The following is a 26708-nucleotide window of genomic DNA, read 5'->3' on the forward strand; positions in this document are numbered from 1 at the left end:
ATCTTACTGGATACACTTTCGTCAATTGTATTAGTACGCAGACAGAATCTCTTAGGTTGATTTAGTTCTTAAGTGCTTACACTCTGCTTTCTGGAACTAGTTACAAATTCTTATTCATTGTTACAGTATGTTACTAATTGATACAATTCATGCCAAACTGTGTAATGAGAGAATTGCGCTTTCCAAAGTTTCATTTTCATTGTTAAATATGTTACTAATTGGTACAAATTCATGTTTCAATAATGGTAATGAAATAAATTCAAATAAAATGCAAAATTTTGGAGTCATTAAACTGCAACTAATGTTGAAGTGCAGAATGAACAATTGACAAATGCCATGGAAGATTTTTATTTATTTATTATTTTTAAGAGAAGCCATTAAAGACAATTTAAATCATTACTTTCTACTTAAAAATGAAGCCAGATGAAAATTAATTTGAGTTGTAAGTACTTTGTGACAATTTGCTGGCATTGTATGTGGGGGTTTGACAGAGGACACTTGGATTATTGTATCAGAATTCAGAGGTATATTCTTCAAGGTATCTTATTTAACAGCGAGGGAGATTCGGTTGTTTTATTTAGAACTCAATACTTGTACTCACAGGTGAAAACATTTATCATAAAATTCATCAATAAACATAACAAGGCATAATCAAAGCAACAAATTTTATAGAATCAATCAATAATTAAAACAACATACACTGATAACCTGAATTACACAGCCCAACAAATGGGAGGCAGGCAATCTCAAACATCTAATTACAAAATCTTCAAATCGAAGGGACCTTAACAGGAAGGCCTTGGCTTAAGAACCAAATTTAGATTTTATGGTATTGATAACAGAATCTTCTACTCGGAAGGCCTGAGTTAACACTTCATTAGGCATTGATGGTTGTGAACCAAAGAGAGTTGTTGCGAGAGTCACAGCCCCTGGCAAGTGACTGTTGAAAGAGGTGTATGCAAGAGCTTTCCCTTTTCCAACATTCTTTTGGAAGTGTACAAGTCCCCTAGGAATGACAAAAATCTCACCAGGTTTCAAAACCTTGGAGTAATACACATTCTGAGTTGTCACAAACCCCACAAGTACTCTCCCTTTAATGATCACACCAGACTCAGATGCACGAGGGTGAGAGTGTGGTGGATTGAGTCCTCCTGGGCCGTAGTCTACACGGTTCATTGCGATCCCAAGAGTGTTGACAGCAGGGAATGTAAGGACATTTGCAGAAGTGATACTGAAGTTTAAATTTGATGTGTTAGTGACACCCTCTTTGCTCAGATCAAAGAAAAAATCACTTGCACTGACTTTTGAGGCTGGTTTGCATGGGAAGCCATTGATCGACATGGATGCTTTCAAATCTGCAACACAAAAGTCCTGTAATTGATCAGGGTCAGCCGATAGGGAAGGCACCGGGAGAAGCAGCAACACTGTAAGGCAAGATAGCAAGTAGAGGGCTGAGTTTGATGATTTTATCATGGCTGCTAGTGCTACAAGCTCCTGTTTATTAGAGAGTATACAAAATTGTAAAAGATAAAAGTCTTGGGTTGGTTTTGTGGTTGAAGAATGATGATAATGGTTCTATATATAACACTCTTTCTATGTGAAAACAATCCCAATAGTCTTCCTTGCTAGTTTTGCTGATGCAGACATAGGAAGTCACACAAGTAGCAATTAACAAAGTCAACTGAAAAAGGTGACCAGTCGTCAAAATATCATTTAATTTTGTATTCGCAAATGGTGTTCAGCTTGGAAACTGTTGAAGGATCAGTTGTCTTTGATAAAGATAGCAAGATGGAAAAATCTGAGAGTATGTTTGGTTTATGTGAAAACAAAGTGGATGAAAAATAGGTAGAGAAAAATAAGGTGAAAAATGACAATTTTTTACTGTTTGGTTTATGAGAGAAAATAAGAAAGAAAATAGAAAGGAAAATAATCCCTCTGAGCCCACATTTTTTTATCCTCCTAATTTAAAAGGAAAATTGCGAGGAAAAAAATGATGAATGATATAATTTACACAAATATCCTCACTTTAATTTTTTATCTTTTTTTGGCAATCACTTTGCCAGTTGCATCATTTTTTTTTTTTTTTTTTCAGGTCTTGGGCGTGATAGTTTATATTTTTACTGGATGTGATTTTTTTTAACATGTTTTTATTTTTATAAAAAATTTTGGGTGATTGCTCTTTTTTGTGTGGTTATTTATCACTTTTTTTTTTTTTTAATAATAATTTGACATCATTTTTTAACAGGGCTATATGAGTAAATTTATTCAAACTCATTTTTTTTTTTATTCTTTCACTTTTCTACTCTCAACCAAACAAAAATGAGAGAAAATAAATTTTTTTCTATTCTCTCACTTTTTCACCCCTCCAACCAAACGGACCCTTAATTATTTTCTAGATCATTAGTTTTTTTTTGACACTTTGTCAGATGGACAATTCAATAATTTAAAAGAGAGGCGATTTTTGACTAATCTTGGAGTAAATGGCTGTAAATTAATAATTCAATGACTAAATGGAAAGGGTTTTGTCATTTTATGACATGAATTTGACTGGGTCTGGTACTTATTGCAATTTCAATTCATTGACTCCTTCAACCTTGGAAATTTTGGCTCTTTATGGAGAACTGTAGTCTTTTTTTTTTTTTTTAGGAGTCTTTACTCGTTATAGTGGTCGGGTATGTGGGAAGAGACCTAGTCCATATCTATATTTAGGCAAAAATGGCCAAATATACTTAATTTTTAATTAATGTAGTCAAACAACCAATTTTTCAAATTATACAGTAAAATACCTCTTTTTTTTTTTTTTTTTTTTTGTTTTTTTAACTCGAATATCGTGTTCTCTGCATATTTTGTTACTAAATTATTTTCTTTGAAAGTTTTGCGCAAAACTCAATAGTTCCACTTAAAAATATATATAGAACTTAAGTTCCAATTAAAACTAAACATCAACAATGTTGAGTTTCAAAAGAGTAGGATTTTACTAGATAATTAAAAAAAAGAGGCTGATTAGCTACATAATTTAAAAGTTAACAAAATTTCCATATGGTGGTCCCGGGAACCTCTCTTCAATGAGCAGTATCACACTATCACTACATGACTGTGTTTTCAAAGAAGTTCTATGATGATACATGACTGCAGATACATCATGGTCTGTCATCTGTGAAAGTTACCAGCTTTCCTTGAACAATTACGGTTTTCCAATTATTAATCTTAATCCATACCCCATGGAGCTGCATAGCTCATTTGAACAAATCAATGCAATTATCAATTGTTTATTTTGACTTGTAAAGGTCCAAATTATTCAAGATTCGGTATCAGCTTCCAGCAAAATTCATGGCAGAAAAATCAGCAAAAAGACTGAGTCATGAATTCAATCATGTGTAATCCAATTTCATCACACGCCATATTTACTTTCAGACTATAGATCGCAGTGATGAATGTTTTATTTATTTATTAGAAAATTTGTGGACAATTTTTGTGCCACAACTTACTTTTGTCATATCTTTAATGTGATTGATTGTAAATCTATATATTACTAAAAGCTGAAATGTGGTATTTATTGCTGCTAAACTCCTGCTGCGCCACCTCATCGTCACGTCATTTGCCAAATAATTATTATTTATTCCTTTTTTTTTACAAAAAAAAATATAAATAGATTATTGACTTTACATATTCATCTTTGTCGGTTTTAACATCTATATATATTTCTTTTTTATTTCCAATTTTCCTATAATTTTTTTTACATTCACTTATTTTTTTAAATATTTACACTTTCTTCAACTTTTCTTCTTCCCTCACCTTTTCATCTCCCCACTACCTTCTACTTTAATATTTCTATTCATCTTTCTCTTCATCTTCCTTTATTTGTCTCTTCTTATCCCTTCCCTCCTACTATAAATTTGTCACTCTTTTTCATTCTTTGTATAGTTTTCTCTCACAAAAAGGGTTTTTTTTTTCTTTTTCCCCTCAATGTTTTGGTGGATTTTTTTTTTATTGCATCTCCGCTTTAGTTTGATAAATTTTTGTGTTTTTAAGAATTCTAATTTAGGTTGATACGATTTAGTTTTGTATTTTATGTTATTATTATTATTATTATTATTATTTTTCTCTTTGATTGTTAAATTTTATCCGATTACATAATAAAAAATTAAAGATAGTGGATAAAACTAAATAGCATTCCATTACATAGCATAATTTGGATAATTTAGTGTTTATTGTTATATCTTTTAATTTTTCTTATTTGTTTCTTCTCTTCTATTTTACTCAATTGATGTATTTTTTTTATTGTATTTGGATCCGTCGGGACTGACGGGGCTCGAACCCGCAGCTTCCGCCTTGACAGGGCGGTGCTCTGACCAATTGAACTACAATCCCAAGCAAATAAAGTATACATCATACATATTCTTATGATTTCATTCAAACCCTTTCTATTTTATTTAGATTAGAATAGTCGTATTGTAACATAAATCCGCATGATATATTTCTATACGAGTTTTCTCATCTCTGTTGTATTTTTCTCTTTTGTCCTCCTCTGTTTTCTCACTTTCCTTTTTATTTTCCTCTGTATAATCCGAAATTCTAATTTTTTTTTTTTCCAAATTGGATTTGGAAAAATGCCTTTAAGCCGCTCGGGGATATCAAAAGAAAAAAGGGGGGGGGGGTGCCCAGTCAATATTGAAATTCAACCACATCCTCTTTATCATTAAATTATTTATATTTTCTCTCTCTTTTTGTTTTAAAAAATAAAAACTGTAATATTTTACTTAAATTCAAATAAAAGAAAATTGTGCTCATCAAATTGTACTATTTTTTTTTTAACATTTACACTTTCTCCAACCTTTCTCCTTCTCTTTATCTTTTCATCTCTCCAAACATTCTACCTTGATATCACTCTTCCTCTTTCCTTTTATCTTCCTTTATTTCTTTCTTCTTTTTATTATCATCCTCTTAGTATAAATTTGTCATTCACTCTTCCATTCTTTACATAATTTTCTCTCACAAAAAGGTGGTTATTTTCCACTCTTTCTCCCTCAATTTTTTGGTGGATTTTTATTTTTATTTTTCTTGCATCTCTATTTTTGCTTGATAAAGTTTTGTATTCTTTAGAACTCTATTTTGGTTGATGGGATTTAGTTTTGTGTTTTAAGTTTTTATTTTATTTTTTTATGACTTTGATTGTTAAATATTATCATATTGCATTATAAATAATTAAAAATAGTATATAAGAATGTACTATTATTATATTACATAGAATTATTTGGATAAGTTAATGTTTATTTTTATGTATTTTATTTTTATTTTTTTCTCATATAATTTTATTTAACATTTAAATTCAGCCACATCCCCCATATATATCATTAAATTATTTATATTTCCACTCATTTTTAAAAAAAAAAATTAAAAAAAAAATATTTTGCTTAAATTAAATAAATAAAATTGTCCACATTAAGTGGAGTAATGCTAGGGAAACACTTATTCTCACAGCCAATGCATCAAAGGAAGGAAAAAAAAAAAATCAAGTTAGAATCACTAAATTAAAAAAAAAAAACTAATAATTCATATTTAATGTTATAGAATCATCATCAAATTTTGGAAAATGATAGGTTGCCAATGGAGAGAGAGATAGAGAGAGAGAGAGAGAGTTGGTATAGAAAAAAACCAATACAAAGTAATAAAGAGTAGATAAAGAAAAAAAACCAAACGTCAATTAGTAATCGTTGATTGGAAAACAAAGAGGTTGTATGGAGAAGTAAAAAAATAAAATAGAGATTACCATGTGGAAAACATTAAAAACTTTACAGTGTAGTAACATAAACCATTAAATTCACTTAAAAAATTAAATCAACAATCAACAATTAAATACAATCATAGTACCAAATTTAAATTTAAAACTAATCAAACTCTAACTATGGAAACCATATTAATCATAACTAAAAAAGAGATGTTCTCTGATAGTAGTAGAAATTACATAAGAAATAAAGATAGAAAATTTAAAAATCCATTTTTTGACATTTCATTTAACCTTATTTATTATATATATATATATATAATTTTCATAAACTATTACTTTCGAAAATCTAATGAAAAATGCTACCTCTTATTTATTGTCTTTGTTATGCAAATCATCAGTTAGTAAATATATAATAATGGTAAGAAGTGCTACAAATGAGATCACTAAAAAAAAAATTTTAATTAGTCACTATCATTATAGAGTAATAGTCTATAATTTTACGCACCCAAAAAAATGGAATATATAAAGTTTTCTTAAAGGTATGTGTAAAGATTCACTATATATATGTGTGTATAAAGGTAAAAAAAGGTATATTTAAGGTTTTTATTAACTTATAAACTAATGGTTAATAACTAAAATTATAGTATTAATAAAATATTTAATGAGACTATCCTAAAAAAATTATTTTGCGCAATGCGTGGGTATGCGACTAGTGATAGATAAATGTGGGAGGTCCACGTGAAAATGATAGACAATTATTTACAGTTGATGAGAGTTGTGACAAAAAATTAGGGCACAAAATTTGTGATCCTAGAGAAATTCTTTATTTAATAGTGTTGCATGTCAAATTAAGTAATTTCACCCAAGCATTTTGTTAGATACATAGGATAAAAAAATTAACGGAATGTGCTAATGACATAAATGATAATGTTTTTAATAGTTTAGGGTGGAAAATCTAATGATAGTCTAAGGAAGAAAATTGAACTTCATGTCAATTTTAAAGCTGAAAACAATATTTTGTTAAAAATAATCTCTACAATGTATGCAAATATGCAATACATTTTTCCTTCACACTATAAAGTAAAATTATTATCAAAATATACTTTGCTCATTCATTTTTACATTTTAATTTCTAAATAGAATTTCTTATTTCCAGTGTGTTAGTAATAAAAGGAGCCAGATTTTGGTGCAATGGCAAGTGTTATTAGCCTAATTGATATGTTGTGGGTTCTAGCACGAGAATTGATTTTTCTAAAATTTAGGATACGGCTGTCTGCCAATCACCTTTCTTGAGTCTCATAAAAGTGAGAACCTCGAGTATTGAATATGTCATTTTCGTGGCGTTGGTTACTACATGAAATTCTATTAGGGGTAGATGCTTTCTTCTGGGGCAAGGCCTCAGTATAAACGTTTGGGATGATCCTTGGATCCTGTGGCTACAGGAATCCTATTCCTACTTCCCTTACACAAGACAACGTGATTTGGTCGGAGAGAGATCTCCACTCTTTTTGGTCAGGTCCGCATAATATTGGGCTGATAAAGAGCACAGATTCAATAATTCTCATACCTCCTTTTGGAAATCTTTATGGTAAAGCATATTCCATGAATGGTTAAAAATGTTGATGCTTCTTTTTACCCCTAAAAGCAAGATTAGTGAAAAGATTGGGAGGGAAGAATACACATCAGCACATGGTATCTATGTGGTAGAAAGGCAGAATTGACGTTCACTTGTTTTTAAGTTGTGATGTTCTTCTCCAAAAAAAGAAAAAGAAAAAAGTGATGTGGTAAGATTAGTGTGGTTTATATCAGTTTTGAGAGACAAACAAGGCTAGTGTAGACTTAAGTCTTGTTCTGATTAAGGCTTTTGAATCCTAGATAGTGAGTCATTGCAAGGAGGGCTTTCCAAAGATCAAACTCTTCTTATTGTAGCTGTGACCATGTACATGATTTGGAAATTAAGAAATAAAGTGATTCTAACAAGTAAGCCTCTCAATCTTGATGGTTTGAATCAATAAATTCATTTGGACTATCAGAGATTCGAAGCCAAGACCCCTAAACCCCAACTTTGCATGCAAATTTCGATACAAGTCTAGTGGGAAAGATTACCTTGCTATTGGTGGAAAGCAAATGTTGATGCCTCTTGTTAGATGGGTAAAGTGCATGTTGCGATAATGGCGATGAATTACGCAGGTGAATTCTTGAAAGCATTGGGTGAAAAGAATCTCATTTGTCTCTGCTCCAGTCAATTTTCAACTCAATAACAGAAAATCTCTTTTAATGCTTCTATAATTCTAAGATAAAGTTATTGTTCTGCCAAAAGTTAAAGATATGATTTTAAGAATGAGAGAAACTATAGTAACCTATTAATTTTGTTGAATCATAATTTACACTCACACCTTAATCTGACTGCTAAATAGTCATATGTCTGTTTTACTTTCTTATGCCAGTCATTGTTTCTTTGCAACTTCAATAGGTGTTTCTATTTCACAAAATTTTTATAAAAAGTGAAAAATTGAATTTCTAACCAAAGTTTTTTATGGCGCAGCTTGAAGCTGCCCTTCAATGTGTTATTAAATTTTTAGATTTATGCCACCACTCTCATATCCTATTTCCTTATATATTCCATTGGACTGTTAATGCCTTCAGAATTTTTTTTTTTGTTGCTGTGTAAGTCGGCCTTAGTTTGGCTCTCTGAATAACATATAGTGGCACCTTAACTACTTCATACTTTGTTACAGGAAAAATGAATATATGAATTTCTGATATGTTGATATTGATCTAAAGTGTGGCTATTTCTAAATAACTGGGTTGATTAAAAGAACCGCACCCACACATTCGTTCACATCTACAATAAAGCCATCCCTGATTTAACCCCCCCACCCCCCCCTTTCTCTTTTTGGCAAGCTACTTTTTTTGTCCCTAGATATATTAAGAGTTCAATTTCATCCATCAACTTTTAATTGTTTCAATTTAGTTCCAACATTTTGCAATTGATTGATTTCTGTGAAATTCTTTTCACATTGAGTGAATTTGCTTTGATCCTTGTTAATACAAAGAACAAAGAGTTTGAAGGGGGAAAAATTAGTACAACTTCCTGTAGTTAATGTTGACAAGAAGTGGGAACATTGAACTTCGTTAGAACTTTAGCAACTAAATTGACACAATCAGTAGTTTAACGATGAAATTGAATGTTCTCACATGGTTCAGGACCAATATAGTTTGTTTGGCCTATTTAATATATATTTTTCCCCTTCACATTATTCTTCTTTTTCTGCTTTACTTGTTCTTTCAAGAGCTTCCAAAATGTATGTGAGCTTCTGTGTGCATGATTATGCCAACTCATCTCACCATTTGGTGCCACTCTTGGACATCGGTGCACTCTTCCACCCCAAATTCATTAATCCCTTTCAGTGCTTTAAATCAAATACTCTAAGTACATGGACAAATCACGCTTCTATATCTTTAGGTTCAATTTGTCATGTCGGCTTGTATTTTATTCCCAAGGGCCAAATCACGCTTGTCCGTTTTTTCTTGCTCATTAGTTTTTCTGTGGATAGACTCTTGGGAATCTTCTTTGAATATTAAGTTATCCTCTTGTGAACAGAATATCACTTTTTTAATTGTATCACAGATCCAAAAAGAAGAATTTTGGAATTATATGCTGTAGGACTTTTCTAACTAATTGATCTGCTGTTTCAGCTTGGTGCACTGTCATTTGATGCTTCTGGAATGATGTTTGGATCACAAGCAATGAGGGAATACGCTCAAAGCGCACAACCTAAATGGATGCATATGCAGGTTGGTGGTAGTTTTGAAAGAGCAACATAATCTTGAGTGCGCAAGAAGATTAGAGAAGAATTGGTACTTAATCATTTATAATCAAAGGGCAGCTGTGCTGTTAGGTTCTCCACGTTTGATGCTGAAGTGTGTTTCCTAGTCTCTTTTAATGTCCTAAAATTTTAATATGAAATCATATGTAGAAAATGCATTAATCCTTTTATGTATCATCTTAATGGATACATTTTAGTTAATTGTATTAGTACATAGATAGAATCTCCTAGGTTGAATTAGTTCTTAAGCCGTGTAAGCAAAGGACTCTGCTTTCTGGAACTTAGTTACAAATTCTAATTCATTGTTACAGTTACTAATTGATACAATTTCATGCCAAACTATGTAATGAGAGAATTTTGCTTTCCAAAGTTTCTTTTTCATTGTTAAATATGTTACTAATTGGTACAAATACATGTTTCAATAATGGTAATGAAATAAATTCAAATAATGCAAAATTTTGGAGTCATTAAAATAGAACTAATGTTGAAGTACAGAATGAGCAATAGACAAATGCCATAAGAGACGATTTATTTTTATTTTTTATTTTTTTGAGAGAAGCCATTAAAGCCAATTTGAATAATTACTCAACTTAAAATGAAACCAAATGGAAATTTGCCGTTATTGTTTGTGGGGTTTGATACAGGACACTTTTAGATTATTGTATTTGAATTCAGAGCAGAGGTATATTCTTCAAGGTATTTTTTTTACAGCGAGGGAGATTCAGTTGTGTTATTTAGAACTCAATACTTCAACTCACAGGTGAAAACATTTATCATAAAATTCATCTATAAAGATAACAACATAGGTATCATAAAATCAATCAATAAAAATAACAAAGTTCTATAAATCAATCAATAATCAATACAACATACACTGATAACCTGAATTACACAGCCCAACAAATGGGGGGCAGGCAATCTCAAACATCTTATCACACAATCTTCAAATCATGGGGACCTTAACAGGAAGGCCTTGGCTTAAGAACCAAATTTAGATTTTATGGTATTGATAACAGAATTGTCTACTCGGAAGGCCTGAGTTAACACTTCATTAGGCATTGGGGGTTGTGAACCAAAGAGAGTTGTTGAGAGAATCACAGCCCCTGGCATGTGACTATTGAAAGAAGTGAAGACAATACCTTTCCCTTTTCCAACATTCTTTTGGAAGTGTACAAGTCCCCTAGGAATGACAAAGATCTCTCCAGGAGTTAAAACCTTAGAGTAATACACATTGGAAGTTGTCACAAACCCCACAGGTATCCTCCCTTTAATGACCAAACCCATCTCAGTTGCACGAGGGTGAGAGTGTGGTGGATTAAGTCCTCCAGGGCCATAGTCTAGGCGGTTCATTGCAATCCCATATCAGAGTTCAAGTGACAGAGTCAAGATCAGTAGCAAGAGCAGAAGAGAAGTCAAGGATACAGAGGATCAAAACACTGAACATAAAGATGTTGATTCTGAAGCAGAGCATAAACGGCAGGTCAATGCAAGAGAAGTATAATGCACATACGACTTGTAGCTTAATGTGTATGGGTATTTACTTAAGTGTTGGTACGTGAGAATGTTAGTTAGTCCTGTAGCTTGCACGTGTGTTAGTTTGTTATTTCTGTTAGTTTGTTATCTGGTGTGTTCACACCTGTACAGATCAGTATATATAGTTTATGTAATCCATTCAATTCATTAATGAAAATATAGTTTTTCAATTCTTCATTTCGTTATATGGTATCAGAGCAAATTCCCAAATTCCTGTAGGGTTTTTGCATTTTCTTTCTTTCTCAAATTTTCCTAAGAAAATCTCTCTGTTCTTGAGAAATTTAGTTCTTAGGAAATCTTATTCTTCATTGTCGTCATCTATGGCTTCTGCTACGAATGCAAATGGTTCAACAGATGCTTCCACATCTGTGAATCCATCTTCTTCATTTTCACAAGAATCTCCAATGGATGACCCTCTGTTCTTACATCACGCAGAGAATCCAAGCTTAGTTCTTGTCACACAGCCATTGATAGGTGGTGAAAACTACTCAACCTGGGCTCGTGCAGTAAGAAAAGCCTTACTCACCAAGAATAAGCTAGGGTTCATTGATGGAACTTTGACTCTCTCATCACCATTGGTATCAACTCCTTCGAATGTGCAGGCCTGGATAAGATGTGACAACATGGTTGGGACATGGTTAACCAATTCAGTCTCACCAAAGCTCGAAGCAAGCATCATTTATGAAGATACTGCCTTAGAAATCTGGAATGACTTGAAGAATCGTTTTGCCCAAACAAATGGACCTAGAGTTTTCAATCTTCAAAAGGACATAGCAGAGCTTCATCAAGGAGAAATGTCTATCACTGACTTCTTCACTCAGTTGAAGGTATTTTGGGATCAATTACAAAACCTTAGTCCATTTCCCTCTTGCACCTGTGGTAAATGTATTTGCAATATTAACAAGAGGCTTACTGATCTGCAAGTAAGAGAATCTGTCATGAAATTTTTAATGGGATTGAATGATTCTTTCTCCCAAGTCCGATCTCAAGTCTTGCTTATGGATCCTATTCCATCTCTTAGCAAAGTTTACTCATTGCTAATTCAAGAAGAGACACAAAGATCAGTACCTAACACATCCTTTGCTAAGGTTGATTCTACTGCTTTGGCTGCTAAGTCGTCCAATGAACATCTTGGTTCATTTCTTGGTAATGCTGGTAAAGGGAAGGAAAGACCAACTTGCACACATTGTGGCAAAACTGGTCACACAGTGGAGAAGTGCTATAAAAAGCATGGTTTTCCACTAGGCTTTAAGTTCAAGAATAAGCCATTTATGGCTCATCAAGTGTCTTCAGATGCATTACCCATTGCTGCTTCACCAATGCACCATCAGACTGCCTTTACACCAGAACAGTACCAACAGCTTTTTGCACTATTTGGAGCTTCTGGTTCATCCATTACACCCCCTGCTCCAGTCAAAGAAGCTTCAATGGTCAATATAGCATCATCTTCTACACCTGCTAGTGCTCCAATGTCAGGTATTGACTTCTCTCACAGTGTTTTCTCTGCACAAGTAGTAAATAGAAGAGTTTATGATAAGTGGACATGGGTTTTGGATACTAGAGCTACAGACCATTTTGTTTGTTCAGTTGATCTATTAACTTCAATTACTGCTACAATACAGTCTTTGGTTCACTTGCCTAATGGGGAATCAGCTCAAGTCACTCATATAGGCACTGTTGTCCTTTCCCCTTCACTCACCCTCACTAATGTTCTTTGTGTTCCCTCATTTAGCTTCAATCTGCTCTCTGTCAGTACACTCACATTATCCCAGCCTTATTGCCTTGTTTTCCTTTCAAATTATTGTTTTATCCAGGACCTTTTACCTTGGAAAACGATTGGGATGGGCAAGGCTGTTGATGGGCTGTACTTGCTGCAGTGTGATAGTCTACAACACATTCCTCACTCTTCACTTGCTAATTACTTAAGCAATCACAAGTTCAATGCTTCTTTCCTCCCTTTCTCTGCAACCACCACTGCAAGTTCTGCATCTTCTTTTCTTTGGCATGCAAGACTAGGACATCCTTCAGATATGAAACTTAAAGTTTTAGGTTCCAAAATTCCATCTTTGCAATCCTTTTGTAATAAGACTTGTCAAGTTTGTCCTATGGCCAAGCTTAAAAGATTACCTTTTCCTTTCAATAATAACATTTGTGCTTGTCCTTTTGATTTAGTTCATATGGATGTTTGGAGACCTTATTCTATCCCTACTTTGGATGGCTATAAATATTTTTTGACCATTGTGGATGATGCTACCCGAGCCACTTGGCTTTTCCTAATGAAATCCAAATCTGATGTTAGGCCCCTTTTTCAATCCTTTTATACTATGGTTGCTACACAATTTGGTCAACAAATTAAATCCATTAGGACTGACAATGCCAAAGAATTTGCCATGTCTAATTTTCTTAATTCCCATGGGATTATCCATCAAACTAGCTGTGTTTATACTCCACAACAAAACTCTGTTGTGGAGAGAAAACACCAGCACTTACTTTCCATTGCTAGGGCTTTACAAATTCAATCTCAAGTTCCTTTGCAATTTTGGGGTGATTGTGTCTTAACTGCTGCCTATCTAATCAATAGACTTCCTTCTCCCTTGTTGAATGACAAAACACCCTTTGAACTTCTATTTCATAAGCCTCCTGAGTATGCTCACCTCAAATTCTTTGGCTGCCTGTGTTTTGCCTCTACTATTGCTCATCATAGAAGCAAATTCTCACCAAGGGCAAGAAAATGTATTTTCCTTGGCTACCCATGTAATGTCAAAGGTTATAAGCTCTATGATCTTGCTAATCATGCTGTTTTTGTCTCTAGGGATGTTGTTTTCCATGAGTCTATTTTCCCTTATGTTCATTCTTCCAATCACTCTATTCCTTTCACTTCATTACCTTTACCATGTGTCTCTCCTGTTTCTCACTTACATGATGATCCTCTTTTGTCCAAAACTCTTGCCCTCACTCCTCATTCTATTATTCAAGTGCATCATACTATTGATGATGATCTACTTGATGAAGTTCCAGAAACATCCTTTGATCCTATTGCAGCTCCTGTCCCTCTTAGAAGGTCCACTAGATCTGTTACAAGACCTTCTTATTTACAGGACTTTCATTGCAATTATGCTACTTCTGTCCAGCCTTTATCTTCTTCCCAATTAGGTACTGCACATCCCCTTTCTTCTCATGTCTCATATCACCATCTTTCTCCCTCATATAAAGCCTATTGCTGTGCCATTTCATCTCTTGTTGAGCCTCAATTTTACCATCAAGCCGTGTCTGATCCCCAATGGCAAGCTGCCATGGCTGCTGAAATAGCAGCTCTTGAAGCTAATAACACCTGGACCTTGGCACCCTTGCCTGCTGGTAAGAGCTCCATTGGCTACAAATGGGTCTACAAAATCAAGTATAAGGCTGATGGCTCTATTGAGAGATATAAAGCCAGATTAGTGGCTAAGGGTTTCACACAGAAAGAGGGCATTGATTACTTTGAAACCTTTTCTCCCGTGGCTAAAATGGTATCTGTCAAGATTGTTCTTGTTGTTGCTGCCATTAAGGGTTGGTTTCTTAGCCAATTGGATGTAAATAATGCATTTCTTCATGGTGACTTGGATGAAGAAGTGTATATGGCTCTTCCACAGGGGTTTCACAGCCAGGGGGAGGTTGTTTGTAAGCTCAATAAGTCCATCTATGGCCTCAAGCAAGCTTCTAGGCAATGGTTTGCCAAATTCTCAAGCACCTTGATTCAGCTTGGTTTCATCCAATCCAAAGCTGATTACTCCTTGTTTACCAGAAGACATGATGACATTTTCATGATCCTTTTGGTCTATGTAGATGATGTTTTAATAGCTTGCAATAACAAGGCTGAAGTGGACAAATTTAAAGTCATGCTGGATGATAAGTTCAAGCTTAAGGATTTGGGTGATTTGAAATATTTCCTTGGTTTGGAGGTTGCAAGATCAGACAAAGGAATTGCTCTCTGTCAAAGGAAGTACACCCTTGAACTAATCAGTGATGCTAGATTGCTTGGCTGTAAGTGTGCTAAGACTCCCATGGAGCACAACTTAAAGCTGAGCAAGTTTGAAGGAGAAGAACTTAAGGATCCTAGTCATTATAGAAGGCTTGTGGGCAGGCTCTTGTACTTAACAATCACAAGACCTGACATCACTTTTGCTGTCCATAAACTCAGTCAGTTTATGTCCAAGCCAAGAAGACCACATCTGAGTGCAGCACAAAGAGTGTTGCAGTATTTGAAAGGTGAACCAGGCAAAGGACTCATGTTCTCTTCTAGCACAGACCTGCACCTGAAAGGATTTGCTGATGCAGATTGGGCTGCATGTCCTGACACTCGAAGATCAGTGACTGGCTATAGTATCTTCATTGGTGATTCTCTAGTATCTTGGAAGTCCAAGAAACAATCCACAGTATCAAGATCCTCAGCTGAAGCTGAGTATAGATCCATGGCAGTAACAACATGTGAGATAGTATGGATTTTATACTTTCTCAAGGACATTGGAGTGAATCATGAAAAGGAGGCTCTGCTGTTTTGTGACAGTCAAGCTGCGTTGCATATTGGCTCCAATCCAATCTTCCATGAGAGGACAAAACACATAGAAATAGATTGTCATGTGGTTAGGGATAAGGTGTTAGAAAAGGTGATTAAGTTGAATCATGTTAGATCAAACTGCCAGTTAGCTGACCTGCTTACTAAAGCTCTGAATTACAATCAATTTTCAACTCTTACTTGTAGAATGGGAATGCTTAATATACATACCCCTGCTGCTCTTGAGGGGGAGTATCAGAGTTCAAGTGACAGAGTCAAGATCAGTAGCAAGAGCAGAAGAGAAGTCAAGGATACAGAGGATCAAAACACTGAACATAAAGATGTTGATTCTGAAGCAGAGCATAAACGGCAGGTCAATGCAAGAGAAGTATAATGCACATACGACTTGTAGCTTAATGTGTATGGGTATTTACTTAAGTGTTGGTACGTGAGAATGTTAGTTAGTCCTGTAGCTTGCACGTGTGTTAGTTTGTTATTTCTATTAGTTTGTTAGCTGGTGTGTTCACACCTGTACAGATCAGTATATATAGTTTATGTAATCCATTCAATTCATTAATGAAAATACAGTTTTTCAATTCTTCATTTCGTTATATCCCAAGAGTGTTGACAGCAGGAAATGAAAGGACATTTGCAGGAGTGAGACTGAAGTTTAAGTTTGATGTGTTAGTGATACCCTCTTTGCTCAGATCAAAGAAAAAATCACTTGCACCAACTTTTGAGGCAGGTATGCAAGGAAATCCATTGATTGATATGGATGCATTCAAATCTGCAACACAAAAGTCCTGTAACGAATTGGGGTCAGCCGATAGGGAAGGCACCGGGAGAAGCAGTAACATTAGAAGGCAAGATAGCAGGTAGAGGGGTGAGTTTGATGATTTCATCATGGCTGCTAGAGACTCCTGTTTTTTAGAGAGTACAAGATTGTAAAAAAGATGAGTTTTTGGCTGGTTTTGTGGTTGAAGAATGAATATCGTGGTTCTATATATAAATCTCTTTCTATGTGAAAACCCCAATGACTTCTTAGTTTTGCTGATGCTGAGACATAGGTAGTGACACAAGCAGCAACAGAGTCCACTGAAGATGGCGTGTTTTGGTCAAATTATCTTTTAAATTTTGTATTAGCAAATCGTGTCCCTCTTTGAAACTGTCAAAGGATCAATTAGCTTTGATAGAGAGCAAAATGGAATGTCTTAGTTATTTTCTAAAGCTTTTTAATAAATGTCTATTTTTGACAGTGTCAGATGAATAAAACAATAATTTAAAATAGTCTTCTGAACTAATCTTGAAGTAGATGGCTGTATAGGAACAATTCAATAACTTAATGGAAAGGGTTTTATTTTGACATGAATGTGAATGGGGCCCTGGTTCTTTTGCAGTTTCAATTCATTGACTCCTTCAACCTTGAGCTTCTTTTTAATGAGCAGTAACTACATGCATGGACGGAGCCATTGTTGAACTTGTGCCCCAAATATTTAAAAAAAAATATATTATTATATATATATGAGTATTAATTTTAATAATTTTGTTTTATAAAATTACACTTTTGTCCTCTTAAAAATATTATTGATTATTTTAATGAGCAGTAACTACATGCATGGATGGAGCCATGGTTGGACTTGGGGGCAATGGCCCCCCAAATATATTTTTTTAAAATATTATTATATATATGGGTACTCATTTTAGTAATTTTGTTTTATAAAATTACTCTTTTGTCCCCTTAAAAATATTGTGGGGCCCAGCAATTCGTGGACCAGGCCCATTTGCCCTTAGAAAGTCCGAGGGCCCAATCCGAGGAGAACTGTGGCCCAAGCTCCATGACGCCGAGCACGGACCAATTTTTGGGAGGCAGCCGAGGACAGTCTAGTCCTCGGCAGGCCCATAATCCGCCCAGAATAAAGGGATAAATTCGTAAGGAAATCCAAAATACCTTGGGGCGATTACCCTAAATACCCTTCTGGATAAGGCCCAATGCCTGGCAGAACCGTACTCTACAGCTTTATCAAGTCATCCCCAACAATTCCGGGATTAGACTGATGGGACCAATGTCAGTATTTGTAAAGACTGACCCTACACGTGGACGAAGGACATCGAACGCACACTAGTATAAAAAGAGAAGTAAGTGAATCTAGCAAGGAGGAGGAAAAAAGGAGACTTCATGAGGAAGATCGCCGGAACGATCCATGCACAGAACAGAGAAAGTCCTCCGTTGGACAGCCGGAAAGGACCACAAGGGTCCTCAGATCAAGTCCGAGGATCCCATTCTCAGAGGTGGCAGTATGGCGGGGCTTTAAACGTTTAGGCCCAGTCCATTTTCCACAGGGATCTTTCTGAAATCCAGACCGGACCATCCCCCCGTGACCAAGCCCAAGCTTTTCAAGCCCACTCTCTACAAATCGTATTGTGAGGGATCTCTCCCGCGTGAACCCGAAAATGTCACTGGGCCGCGCAGGAATCGTGTCCTTACATATATATAGGCAAAGCTGAGAGAAAATTAAATTAGATTTCAAATTAGAATTCAATTAGAATCTAATTTTGCGCTATGTGTCCCATCTAATTTAAGTTTTTAAATTATTATATTAAGTGAGTTGATTTAGTGTAAACATTGAATTTCAATTAGAGTTTAATTTTGCACCACATTTCCCTTCTTATCTAAGTTTTTTTAAGTTGTGTGTCAAATAAGTTAATTTAGTATAGAAAATGAGGAGTCCAATATAAATAAATCATAAAAAACATATTCATATATCAAACTCTATATATAAAATTAGAGGAAGAGAGATTTTGAATGATTTTATATTTATGAGCCTTTTTTTTTTTGTATAACTAAAAACAATTCAAATTTATAAGTCATTTATATAATATACCATGACTATGTACGGTCCATCATTAATTAGGTAATATATATATATATATTGCTTTTTTAAACCAAAGTTTAGAGAAAATTCAATTAGAATCAAAATTAGATTTTTCTTTTGTTAGCTTTCCATACAAATTAAATTGTTTAGATTTTTATTGTTATTTTTTCTCTGAACTAATGAGCATATTTTTTATATTGTTTCTATTCAAATATTTTCTATGCGAAAATATTGAACGTAACAAACTGTAATTAAGCCGAACGATCCCGTGCACCTATCCCCATTCAATTTAGGAGATTCTATTTGACCAATGTATTATTTTATTTTGTGTTATATTTAGTAGAAGTTCACAAACAATAATTGTGAATTGATATTATCTATATAGTATCCAATACTGATTTTCAAAATTATATATGTTATAGCAATATGATGAGAAACTTGGCATAACCAATATCATGAAAATTGCAAAGAAAAACTATTTTAGTATCTCCAATGTCCTAGCCGAACTATATTTTATATATAATAATTCAAACTAACATCATTAGCACCACTACTAATTACATACTGGTTAAAATAGAACTAATGTTGAAGTACTGAATGAGCAATTAACAAATGCCTTAGGAGACAATTTATTTTTATTTTTATTTTTTTGAGAGAACCCATTAAAGCCAATTTGAATCATTACTTTCCACTTAAAATGAAACTAAATGGAAATTAACTTGAGCTACAAATATTCCGTGACAATTTGCTGTCATTGTTCGTGGGGTTTGATACAGGACACTTTTCGATTATTGTATCCAAATTTAGAGGTATATTCTTCAAGGTATTTTTTTACAGTAAGGGAGATTCAATTGTGTTATTTAGAACTCAGTACTTCAACTCACAAGTGAAACATTTATGATAAAATTCATCAATAAACATTACAACATAGGTATCACAAAATCAATCAATAACGATACAATTTTTTATAAAATCAATCAATAATCAAAACAACATACACTGATAACCTGAATAATACAGCCCAACAAAGGGAGGCAGGTAATCTCAAAAGTATTATTACACAATCTTCAAATCAAAGGGACCTTATCAGGAAGGCCATGGCTTAAGAACCAAATTTGGATTTAATGCTATTGACAACAGCATCGTCTACTTGGAACGCCTGAGTTAACACTTCATTAGGCATTGGGGGTTGTGAACCAAAGAGAGTTATTGAGGAAATCACAACCCCTGGCATTTGACTATTGAAAGAAGTGAAGACAATACCTTTCCCGTTTCCAACATTCTTTTGGAAGTGTACAAGTCCCGTAGGAATGACAAAGACCTCTCCAGCAGTCAAAACCTTAGAGTAATACACATTGGAAGTTGTCACAAACCCCACAAGTATGCTCCCTTCAACAACCAAACCCATCTCAGCTGCACGAGGGTGAGTGTGTGGTGGATTAAGTCCTCCAGGGCCAAAGTCTACACGGTTCATTGAAATCCCAAGAGTGTTAACAGCAGGAAATGCAAGGACGTTTGCAGGAGTGACACTGAAGTTTAAGTTTGATGTGTTAGTGACACCCTCTTTGCTCAGATCAAAGAAAAAATCACTTGCATTAACTTTTGAGGCAGGTATGCAAGGAAATCCGTTGATTGATATGGATGCATTCAAATCTGCAACACAAAAGTCCTGTAACGAATCAGGGTCAGCTGATAGGGAAGGCACCGGGAGAAGCAGTAACATTAGAAGGCAAGATAGCAGGTAGAGGGGTGAGTTTGATGATTTCATCATGGCTGCTAGAAACGCCTGTTTTTTAGACAGTACAAGATTTGCAAAAGATAAGTTTTTAGGTTGGTTTTGTGGTTGAAGAATGAAGATCATGGTTCTATATATAGCTCTCTTTCTATGTGAAAACCTCCATAGCCTTCTTAGTTTTGCTGATGCAGAGACATAGGAAGTGACACAAGCAGCAACAAAGTCCACTGAAGATGGCGGGCTGTCGTCAAAATATCTTTTAAATTTATTAGCAAATCGTGTCCCTCTTGGACACTGTTAAGGACCAATTAGCTTTGATAGAGATAGCAAAATGGAAAATCTTTGTTATTTTCTAAATCTTTTTCATGGTCTAGAACATTTGTCTATTTTTGACAGTGTCAGATGAATATCACAATAATTTAAAATAGAGTCTTTTAAACTAATCTTAAAGTAGATGGCTGTAAAGGAACAATTCAATAACTTAATGGAAAGGGTTTTATTATGACATGAATGTGAATGGGGCCCTAGTTCTTTTGCAGTCTCATTTCATTGACTCCTTCAACCTTGAGCCTCTTTTCAGTGAGCAGTAACTACACGATTGTGTGTTTCCTAAGAAGTACTATGCAGATACATCATGGTTTGTCATCTGTGAAAGTTACCAACTTTCCCTAAACAACTACGGTTTTCCATTTATTAGGCTTAAACCATACCCCTTGGAGCTGCGTAGCTCAGTTGAACAAATCAATGCGATTATCCGTTGTTTATTTTGACTTGCGAAGGTCCAAATATTTCAAGGTTTGGTAGCAGCGTCCATTGCGTGAAAATTCATGCCAGAAGGCAGTTGATTCTTCAATCATGTGTAATCCAATTTCAACACATGCCATATTTACTTTCAGACTATGGATCACATTGAATAATGTTTTGTTTATGAGAAAATTTGTGGACAATGTTTGTGCCACAAATGTGGTTGATTGTAAGTGATAGATAAAAAACAGGGCATCTATGCGAAAGTGATAGACAATCATTTACAATTGATAACATCAAAGTTGTGACAAAAAGTTATGAAACAAAAGTTGTGATTCTAAAATAACTTTTTATTTATTTATTTTTGAGAAATAACTATTTATTTATTAGTGCTACACATCAAATTAAGTAATTTCACCCAAGCATTTAGTTAGATACATAGGATAAAAAAATTAACGGAATCTACTAATGACATAAAGTATAATGTTATCAATATAGTTTAGGGGGAAACAACTTTGGATAGTTTAAGAATGAAAACTGAACTTCATGTCAATTTTTAGACTGAAAACAATATTTTGTTAAAAAGAATCTCTATAATGTATGCAATACATTTTCCCATCACACTATAAAGTAAATTATTATCAAAATATACTTTGCTCATTCATTTTAGTTTTTACTCTCTAAAAAGAATTTCTTGTTTCCCTGTGAATTAGTAATAAAAGGGGCTAGATTTTGGTGCAATGGCAAGTGCTATTTGCCCAACTAAAATGTTGTCGGTTCGAGCATGAGAATCAGTTTCTCTAAAATTGAGGATGCGGCTCTCTACCAATCACCTCTCTTAGGCCTCAGAAAAGTGAGAACCTCAAGCATTGAATATGTCATTTTCCTGATATCGGTTACTACAAGAAATTCTATTAGGCCTAGATGTTTTCTTGTAGGGCAAGGCCATAGTATAAAAGTTTGGAATGATCCTTGGATCCTGTGCCTACAAGAATCCTCTTCCAACTTCCCTTACACAAGAAAATGTGATTTGGTCGGAGAGAGATCTCCACTCTTTTTTGTCAAGTCCATATATTGGGCTGATAAACAACACAGATTCAATAATTGTCATACCATCGTTTGGAAATCCTTATGGCAAAGCATATTCCATAAAAGGTTAAAAATGTTGATGCTTCTTGTTACCCCTAAAAGCAGGATTAGTGAAAAGATCGGGAGGGAAGAAGACACATCAGCACGTGGTATTCATGTGGTAGAAAGGCAGAATTGAGGTTCATTTGTTTTTAAGTTGTGATGTTATTCTCCCAAAAAAAAAAAAATGAAAAAATGATGTGGTAAGATTAGTGTGGTTTAGATCAGTTTTGGGCCAAAGATAAACAAGGTTGGTGTAGACTCAAGTCTTGGTCTGATTAAGGCTTCTGTATCCCAGATAGTGTGTTATCACAAGGAGGGCTTTCCAAAAATCAAACTCTTCTTATAGTGGCTGTGAGTCTGTGACCATGAACACGATTTGGAACTTCAGAAATAAATTGATGCTAACAAGTGAGCCTCTCAATCTTGATGGTTTGATTCAATAAATTCATTTGGACTATCAGAGATTCGAAGCCAAGACCCCTAATCCCCAACTTTGCATGCAAATTTCTAGACAAGTCTAGTGGGAAAGAGCACCTTACTCTTGTTGGAAAGCAAATGTTGATGCTTCTTGTTAGATGGTAAAGTGCATGTTGCGATAATGGTGATGAATTATGCAGGTGAATTCTTGAAAGCATTAGGTGAAAAGAATCTCATTTGTCTTTGCTCTAGTCAATATTCAACTCAATAAGAGAAAATCTCTTGTAATTTATATATATATATATATATATATCTCTCTCTCTAAAAGCTAAAGCGTATCATTTATTATTGCTATGCTCCTGTTGAACCATATTAGTGGCCACATCATCTACTTATTTCTCATTTCTCTTCACTACTTCCAACAATTATTTCTCTTTTACCTTTTCATCTCTCCACTACTCTCAACATTAATGTCACTCTTCATTTATCCATTCATCTTCCTTTTATTTTCGCTTGGCTCTTCTTATCCCCATTCTATTATTATAAGTATGTCATCCTCTCTCCATTTCTATACATATTTTCCCACACGAAAAAGGTTAATACTCTCTCTCTCTCTCTCATGTTTTATTTTTGTGTGAATTTTTTTTTTTATATCTCTACTTTTGATTTAAGAATTTATGTGTTCTTTAGAATTTTACTTTGGGTTGATGCAATTTGGTTTTTGTGTTTTTAAGTTATTATCTTCTCTCTTTTTTGTGATTGTTAAATGTTATTGTATTACATATAAAGATAGTTTACAAGAATATAATGTTATTCTATTATATAGCATGACTTGGATAATTTGGTGTTTGACTTATGACTATATTTTTTTATTTTGACGCTTCTCTCTCTCTCTCTCTCTCTCTCTCTCTCTCTCTCTCTCTCTCTCTATATATATATATATATATATATATACACACACACATATATAAAGAACTAGCATTCTTATTGAGACTAATTCTCATAGAAAAGAAAATAGATTTATAAATGGAATCAAATATGCAATATTTAAAAACAAAAATATTCGATTATTGGGTAAAAATCAATATACTTCTAATGTCAAAGCGGGATCAACTAGGAGAGAAATAAAGTATTGGGTCGAACGCTTCTTTGGTGTCAAGTAATAGTTATGAATAGTCATCAACTCTTGGGAAAGGGTAGAAGAATGAGACCTATTATGGGATATACAATGCATTATAGACATATGATCATTATAATTTTTTATTTTAACATAATACTTAGTTATTTTGGAAGTGAGATTTTGATTTTATATCAAAATAAAATTATGGCTATGTATTTGAATGTGTCTATCAACTATTAAAATCGCCCTAGATGAATATGTTTAGACAATATTTTTGTTTTAATTTTTCATTAATTTATTATTTAGTTATAACATTAAAACTAAAGTAGATGAATATGTAAAGTTAAAACTGCTTGAGATGAATTTGTAAAGCTAATATATTTATATATTTAGTATTATCAAAAAATTAAAAGTAAAAAATAAATAATAAAAAGAATAATGATGTAGCGAATGAGAATGCTCAACATGAGTGTAGAACCAAAAATGCGATATGAAGATCCAGTTAAAGACAATTAGATCTTAATAAATGAAAGGTTCTATAGTAAAAATAAATAAATAAATAATTGTTTGATCACATTCTCTTTATGTTGTTAGACAAATTATTTTCTTTCATTCAATAGGTGAAGTGTTCAATTTTAGACATAAATTCTACTTTTTTCCTACATATTATTTTAAATATTAAATTTATAATATGATATAGTCTCCTAGGAATGTCTTAAAAATATGTAATTTCAATCTCATGTATCTATATTAGTAAACAAAATTCAATTAATAGTTCGAAACTACTTCTACGATAAGAGAAATTATAAATATAATAATCTCTTTTCAAGAGAATGAAATTTTTTTGTTGAATTAAAATGAATTGACCCCTTTGGCAAATTAATTAATTACCCAAGTTAATTAATTAGTCAAATTACATGCAATAGTGTGGTAGCACAAACAAATTACCAAATAACTAAATGCAGCGGAAATTTAATTTGATACAGGTGATTTGTTTACGAATGGAGAAAACTACCGAAACAAAACCCCACCGAGTGAATTTAAAGTCACCACTCCCGAGAATCCACTATTATCAATCACAAGCGGTTACAAGTAAAAGGAATCTCAGTACCCAATACCAACCTATAGTTGAACCCTTACCCTAATACCCAATTGGACTTATATTGTTGCAGCAATCTCTTCATTCAATGCACGAATCCCAGTACGTGACTAACCAATGATGCACGAATCCCAATATGTGACTAACACACCAACTTAAGGAAGATGTTGGCTGTAAAGTTCTTCAGCTCATCAACAATGAAGATTAGGAAGCTCTTAGGCCACAAAACCCTTAGCATAAAGACGCAATAGCTTCTACAGAGAATATGATGAACTAAAGCAAACTCTATCTCCAGTCACAATATGCATGGATTATTCTTTTGCAACACCTTGCATCACTTTGTGACGTCTTTTAAAATAATCTTTATATATGTCTAGGGTTATGAGAAAAAAAACCCTACACAAATACTCAAGGATATGTGTGTAATCAGATCTGGAAATCCTGATTTCATAATTCTTGACAGATACAGCTTGTCTCAAGCTTCTGTCGAGCTTCAGAAGTAATTCTCGATAGAAAGGATTCTGTTGAGACTTTTGTCGAGCTTTAATGAACAACACTTCCTTCACTTATTTCTTGGTCAGATTTGCATGACTTCAATACTAAACTTAAACACTTGTTTCTTGAAGTACTAAACCCATCCTAAATCTACCCAATTACAAGTAAAGTGCGTTTTGTCAAAGGATTATCCAATTACAAAAATATGTCCCTAACAATCTCCCCCTTTGGCAATCCGTAACAAAACCACAACAAACAAATGAACCATGAGAGGAGTCTTAAATCACTAAACTCATAATCACTTGTTGAAATACAAAATAAATCTAACCCTTACATAAACTCTTGAAAAACTTTGCAAGAAGAGAGTTCATGGCATGGTAGACTTTCACAATTTGTTTTTCTGAAACGCTTAAACAAAACTCATCAAGGCATCATGTGTGAAACAGAAATACAAATTGCATACATAAATAAACATGTGTATAAAGAGAGAAAAAAAACAACACATGTAGAGATAAGTGAAGAAAAACATACATCATCATATATATGAAAAGAGAAGTATAATGTATGTCATAAATAAATGGTCACAAGACCAATATACAAGAGGCTAATGTAAAGAAAGAAAAGAAAAAATACATGTAAACCTAACTACATCCCTCAAAATATATACACACTCCCCCTAACAAAAAAAAAGTCTTATACTAACTCTACCCCTAAGTACAAGACTACTCTCAAACCTAAAACTACTCCGCCTTTTTGTCACGAGTGACAAAGGGTAAGTCGCTGAGAGGTCGTCATCTAGTCATTACCGGAAAAGCTAGCATCCTCATCCACATCATCACCAACATCGTCATCCTCATCAGCTAAAGCCTCTGGAGAAGGACATGGAGAAGTAGCAAAACCACCAAGGCGAGCGTGTTGACGCTCAATGCGACTGACTCGGGTGTTAATCTGACACATCTCATTTGTGAGATAGTCAAGATGTCCACCAAAGTCAGCCTCCATCTGCTGAATTTGTGCCATGATGGCTTCCAGGGTCACACCAGCTGCCGAAGAAGAAGGAGCAGAGGTGGAAGGAGCTGAAGAAGAGGGAGGAACAACAAAAGCTGCAGGATCGGTTGTTTCCACTCGTGGCCGCTTCAATCGAAGCTGGGCCTTGCTCCACCGAACATAACTGACGCTGATGATACCCATGGTGGTGAAGTAAGGAGAATCAGAAATAGGAATGGAGAAGTGTCGAAGGATACGCGTGATAGTCGAAGGAAAGATGAGCTTATCACGTGTAGCCATATCCTGATACACATCGAGGATAGATGTGATGAAATAAGAAGGGAAGTCAATAGAGAGGTCCTTAAGAAGAGAAGAAAGAAAGCGAGCACAAGGCTCAGTGATAGAGTTATAGTGAGACAAAGGAGTAAGAGAAAATGTCATCACCAAGTTAAGGAACCTCGAGCCTTTGGCAAAACCCAAGC

At 34.2% G+C, this 26708-nt stretch overlaps 3 protein-coding genes and 1 non-coding gene across 4 annotated transcripts; all 4 read right to left on the reverse strand.

The window, feature by feature from the left end:
* Nucleotides 1–648: 648 nt before the first annotated feature.
* Nucleotides 649–1534, reverse strand: LOC115965506 (germin-like protein subfamily T member 2). Its single transcript, XM_031084751.1, has one exon. It carries the CDS (start codon nucleotides 1471–1473, stop codon nucleotides 805–807), a length of 669 nt encoding a protein of 222 aa, XP_030940611.1. The 5' UTR covers nucleotides 1474–1534; the 3' UTR covers nucleotides 649–804.
* A 2763-nt stretch (nucleotides 1535–4297) lies between these two features.
* Nucleotides 4298–4371, reverse strand: TRNAD-GUC. The gene has a single exon. It is a non-coding gene; the product is annotated as a tRNA-Asp (tRNA).
* Nucleotides 4372–10375: 6004 nt separating this feature from the next.
* Nucleotides 10376–16619, reverse strand: LOC115965675 (germin-like protein subfamily T member 2). Its single transcript, XM_031084955.1, has 2 exons — nucleotides 16238–16619; nucleotides 10376–10912 (listed from the first exon to the last, which is right to left on the reverse strand). The coding sequence occupies exons 1-2, from the start codon at nucleotides 16528–16530 to the stop codon at nucleotides 10537–10539; spliced, it is 669 nt and encodes a 222-aa protein (XP_030940815.1). The 5' UTR covers nucleotides 16531–16619; the 3' UTR covers nucleotides 10376–10536.
* A 2811-nt stretch (nucleotides 16620–19430) lies between these two features.
* Nucleotides 19431–20355, reverse strand: LOC115965737 (germin-like protein subfamily T member 2). Its single transcript, XM_031085033.1, has one exon. It carries the CDS (start codon nucleotides 20267–20269, stop codon nucleotides 19601–19603), a length of 669 nt encoding a protein of 222 aa, XP_030940893.1. The 5' UTR covers nucleotides 20270–20355; the 3' UTR covers nucleotides 19431–19600.
* Between the last annotated feature and the right edge of the window lie 6353 nt (nucleotides 20356–26708).

Source organism: Quercus lobata, chromosome 10, assembly GCF_001633185.2.
Source record: "Quercus lobata isolate SW786 chromosome 10, ValleyOak3.0 Primary Assembly, whole genome shotgun sequence".
Lineage (NCBI taxonomy): Eukaryota > Viridiplantae > Streptophyta > Magnoliopsida > Fagales > Fagaceae > Quercus > Quercus lobata.

What these genes read in the sequence shown, in the direction of transcription:
- LOC115965506 (XM_031084751.1), bottom strand. Translation starts at nt 1,473, where the DNA reads ATGATAAAATCATCAAACTCAGCCCTCTACTTGCTATCTTGCCTTACA.
- LOC115965675 (XM_031084955.1), bottom strand. Translation starts at nt 16,530, where the DNA reads ATGATGAAATCATCAAACTCACCCCTCTACCTGCTATCTTGCCTTCTA. An exon ending in GCTGTCAACACTCTTGGGAT is followed by an intron (nt 10,913 to 16,237) that starts ATAACGAAATGA and finishes CTGATATGGGAT; the next exon opens with TGCAATGAACCGCCTAGACT.
- LOC115965737 (XM_031085033.1), bottom strand. Translation starts at nt 20,269, where the DNA reads ATGATGAAATCATCAAACTCACCCCTCTACCTGCTATCTTGCCTTCTA.